Genomic DNA, 4,986 nt, shown 5'->3' with positions numbered 1-4,986 from the left:
AGAGTTTCGGGACGACGCGTTTGCGTCATCCCAGGTACAGGGGTCTGTACCTGTTGTAATCTCAACAGTTCCGCCTGTTGAGAGCCTTGCTGATTCAGCAAGGCTACTTTTTCCTTCATCTCGTCAAGTTCATGTTGTATGAACTTGGCGACGGTTGAATGGAGGGCATCTCTGTCTAAGTTGGACAGTAATGCCAGGATTGCATCGTTTCCTACGGATGAACTCATTCGTTCAACCGCACTCCTTTCTATATCACTTAGAAAGGAGTAGCTTTCAGGGGAAACGTGATGCGTATTCCCACTACCATCTAACATGTCCATGTTAAATGTGGGAAATGTGGTCCTTGGACGGACTACAAAGTGCTACCAGGTGTAACGGGGCACTGCGACTTGTACTGTTTCAGTACAAGTCCACTTCACACTGCTTCAGATGTGAGTGGTGCCTCTCGTTAAGTAACGTACACTGTACGTGTAGAGGAAGACTTCTCTTAAGGCAAGTTAGCTTAAGAGGGTAAAATGAAAACTGTATTAATATAGTTAAGTGTCTTTGTTAATCTATCTTTGTAAATGTTGTCTTAACTATAAACTAATACTAAACATGTAAATGAATTCTTATCTATCTTATCTCGTAACTCTCTTTGATTACTTCTACAGCTGATTAGTCTGCGGAATAAATAGACATAATGGTCTATACCTATTTATGGATAAGAATTCAGGAAATTACTATTTAAAGTAATTTCCTCCAAATATTATCTACCTTTTGGATAATATTAATGAACAATCTTTTATTGTTAATTTCATGTAACGATACACCCCGTTACAAGCAGGGACTCTGGCATAGCAGCGAGCCATCATATGGCCGCGCTTGCCGCAATTGAAGCAGACTTCATCTGCATTGCCCAACTCCATAAAAGTCGTAACCAACCTTACAGCCAACGGATCGTACTAAGCTGTCGCCGAGACGACACCTGGACGCGTCGTACGCCATGTCGCATTTGCGCGGTAAGGCTTCAAAGTGGACTTCTTCGGCGCTTTTGGCGGACGGTAAGGCATTTAACCATGAACGATCTTCAAGGCAAAGATTCGAGCCATGTATAAGCCGTCAAACAACAAAAGTATTTTTCAGGCGCACTTTTTAGAAGTGCGACAGCCTAAAATAGAAGCTTAAGCAAACAATTTGCTTTCTGTTGAGGTTGCATAATCGACAGTGTCCCTGTCATTTAGAGCCATACAGTTCTATATATTTACGGAATGCGCCACCCTTACAAGCCAGCCTCTTTTACTGAAGCCCCAGTCTGTGGTAACTTTTCAAGAATACTTTATTAAATGGAGAATTATTTGCCATGCGCATAGTAGATCATCTCGGCGGCTTTCACAAGCGATACTGCTGCGAGACGACATGGCCAATACTTCGGCTATATGTTGCACAAAATTCATGGTGGATGGATTATTACTCGATCCGCAGACGACACAGAAAGTCGTATTCGTCTGGCAAGATTATGCTTGCTGCATTAACAAGAGTAACTTTACCATACTGGAAGCATCGACTTGATTTGGCCAGTAAGCATTATACGTGTCATATCTGAGGAGATCAGAATTTCTTACTTAGTTCAGCACAAATGTTGACAAACTTCTGCAAAAAACTAGCAAATTTTAAAATATCTGCGGATCCTTTTTCGTCACTTCAAACTGGCTCTTTTTGACAGACTTTACTGAAAATATCCAGCACTGGCCAAGAACACGTAACCCTTCTCATTTGAGATTCTTGAAGAAAGACGAGAATGGTTATGGAACGCTGATTATTTAGACAAGGTATCGAAGCAGAAGGGTTCTACTGTAGTAACATTGTTCTTGGCTGATAATTTGTTAACATGTTATTTAAAAAGTAGCCTACTCAACAGTACCTATGACCAAAATATTTATATTTTATTCACCTATGAGTAGAGCGGTGGTAGATTGAAGGACGCATGGCCTGGTACGACTTCCGTGTTAGTTCCTAAGCGGTGCGCCTGTATGAACCCCGTCGACCCGGATCCCTCGAGCGAGCTGAAGGTGACCTCACCTCCAAAGTAACGTGCAAATAATCTTGCTATAGGCAGTCCGTAACCGGCCCCGCTAAAATGTTGCCTATAGTTAGGAAAGATATCGGAGTAGGTAGATGGGCAAGGAGGGCTCGTGGTGTAATCATAATGCCACAATTTATTCCAGCGACTGCGCGGAACCCCTCCACCTTCATCACTGACTTTAATGGTCAGATCCTCGCTTCCCACACATATAACGATATTCACAGCTGGAAGTTGTCCTCCAGGCTTAAATTTACTGACATCTGGAAAAATCTTGACACCAGATACGTTTTCAATCTACAACATACAAACAAATAGTCTTAGCATCAACTTAAGCAAACACCCATTACAAAATTTGCAGCTATAGATGCCTACCGAAGGGAGAAAGAATCCGAGGGATGGGCTGTTTGGATTCATCACTTGTTTAAAATAATTAACCGCACCAGAGTCTTTTTGCGTTTGCCTTTTGTGATACTCCGAGGTAGCACGCATGGCATTTTTTACTAGCTCGAAGACCTAAACATACACGGAACTTTTATTAGTAATCAAAATATATTTGGTCACGCCATTTGTATCAGTGTTGCTTACCATGTGATGTAGATGTGACCGCACATACATCAAAGGAGTCGAGGCACTTGCCGTGGCATGAATCTCAACTGGCGGAGCTACGCCGCAATACTTAATGCACAACTCTGAAGCACGCCCACATGCCTCACGCACGATATCCTCCACATTGAGAAGATGAACGCGACCCCCTGGGTGCTCTAGTGACTCCACATGCTGACCAATGAGCATGCGGATACCGATGCGCCCTAAAAAGAATTTGTCGAGTCGGTCTTTAACGTCCTCCTGAGCACTTTTGATTTGAAGCGCACTGTGCCCCAGATCTGTCGCCTTGAGCTGCTGCAGACCGTAGCAGATCAAAGGTACCAAGTTCGAACCGCGCATTTTTGCTAAACGCAGCGTATCAGTAAAGTACCGATCCTCCGCCTACTTCCACCGACAATCAAACTCAATTATAAATCGCCAAAAATTTACTTAAAGACCTTACAATTGAGTTAGGAGGCTTGCTCGTGTTTATCCAATGCAGCTCTCGCCGATAGACGTCAATGGCTTGGCGGATTGGTTTCGTATCACTCAGCCCCAAAGGTAAGTCCGACAGCTCGACAATGGCTCTGAACAACGCCAAGATATGCGAAACGTCAAATATATCGGGACCTACTTACAAAGCCTAAGCTTTAAAAGCCTAAGCAGCTTAAAGTTTGCCCATCTCTTTACCGAGCGAAGCGCGACTGCAGCTCCTTGTGGAGAAATTTAGCTGAAATAATGTGTATCTTGGCTCCACCATCCGCAAAAGAGCGCATCTGCTGCAAGGACAATGGGGTAGGCTCCTGCGCAGCAATGTCGCGTGCTTTTTCCATTGAAATAGGGGTGTCATAGCTAATGAATAGTTCAAAAGACCAGATGCGAGCTTAATAAAGCAGGTTTGATTTTAAATCTTAACATAACGTACAGACTAGACCCAAACTGATGGATCGAGCGTGAGCGGCTTGTAGCTGACTTCAAGTGCACTGCGTTGCCCCGCCGCCAGATCATCTGGTTGGTGAGTTAATTTCTGCAGTCCTTTGGAAAACCTTAAACATCACAAATCAAAATGTTTGAAATAAGCGACAAAATCGAATAAGTACGAGTGATATATTTTTAGTGGGCGGTATTGCCACTCAAATTCTCAATTAGTGAGCTTGTATCGAAAACTAGATTTTTGAACGTGACACGCTTGCTTGCCAAATTTGGGACATCCGAATTTTTTTGACACATTCAAGTATCTGATCGCGAGAGCTTCATTGCATGCCGTCATGAAAAAATGCGCTAAAGATTGTTCGCTTGCTTCGGATGTTAGCTAGGTGACAACATACGCTTCTTCTGTTACTATACTTGACGATTTGTTTGGGGAAATGAAAATGACAAAATTTCGTACAATAGCTAATATTTCATTCAGAAAATCGATCCATAAGAGACTTTCGGCATCAACTAATTCCATTTTTTTGCCTCCTACCGGCTCTATGTAGAGCGCTGTAAGTCATGGGTATGAAAGCACAAATTAACAATTAATTTAATAGATTGAAAAAAAGCACCAGGATTCTTGGTGACGATTACCAAGGCGCTACTTGGCAATCGTCACCAAGAGTCCATCTTGTTTGTATAACAAGTGCGCAGCGTAGTCGCCAATCGACGCACTGATGGTGCCGTTAATACGCATTAATAGCCCACCCGTCAGCGAATGTATGATAACCGCGATAGCTTCTGGGGTAAAAAAGCTTTGAATATCGGCATTCATGCAATGACTGACCGATGCACGTGGGCACAAATGGACGTAATCACTGCAGCGATAGCCTTGACAGCACGAGTAGCAGCTATTTTTTTTTGCTGGAATATAAATTGGCTCAAAAATTGCAGGAGCAAAACGAGCAAGGGACTTGGCGAAGTATTTGTTGCACGTCAATTTGCCATCATTCTCTGACATTCACAGCAAGAGAGATGTAAGCTTAAGTGCTTACAAACAAAATCCAATGACAATTAATCCCACCTGCTACCTGGTCTTCACAGGGATATAGCTCCACATCTACCCTGGTTACTGTGATATTTTCACTAAACGGGTTACGCAGCTGGAGCGAAGTTGGAATTTGCGTCAAGTGAAAGGGTGACGGAATGTACAAAAGCGACTTGGACACAAGTGTTGGCGCCGCTGGGAATAAATCACCCATAGTAGGCAACTTTGAAGGAATGGTAAGAATTTTCATCGCCGGTTGAAGAAGGTCCAACGAGGTACTGCTTGCTGAGCCCTTAATAACAATCTGAAGTCATGTAATCAATAAACATTCGTCTTATTAGAATTTCGAAAATAGCAGGAAAGCAAAAGACTT

General features: G+C 43.0%; 1 protein-coding gene across 1 annotated transcript; it reads right to left on the bottom strand.

Moving 5' to 3' along the window:
• Positions 1–1,828: 1,828 nt before the first annotated feature.
• CCR75_006571 (uncharacterized protein) lies at positions 1,829–3,502 on the bottom strand. Its single transcript, XM_067964640.1, has 5 exons — positions 3,341–3,502; positions 3,114–3,237; positions 2,651–3,052; positions 2,438–2,578; positions 1,829–2,359 (listed from the first exon to the last, which is right to left on the bottom strand). Exons 1-5 carry the CDS (start codon positions 3,481–3,483, stop codon positions 1,934–1,936), a joined length of 1,236 nt encoding a protein of 411 aa, XP_067816209.1. The 5' UTR covers positions 3,484–3,502; the 3' UTR covers positions 1,829–1,933.
• Positions 3,503–4,986: the final 1,484 nt, after the last annotated feature.

The sequence above is a fragment of the Bremia lactucae genome, linkage group LG4 (assembly GCF_004359215.1).
Source record: "Bremia lactucae strain SF5 linkage group LG4, whole genome shotgun sequence".
Classification (NCBI taxonomy): domain Eukaryota; phylum Oomycota; class Peronosporomycetes; order Peronosporales; family Peronosporaceae; genus Bremia; species Bremia lactucae.
This window is presented reverse-complemented; position numbering and strand designations above follow the sequence as displayed.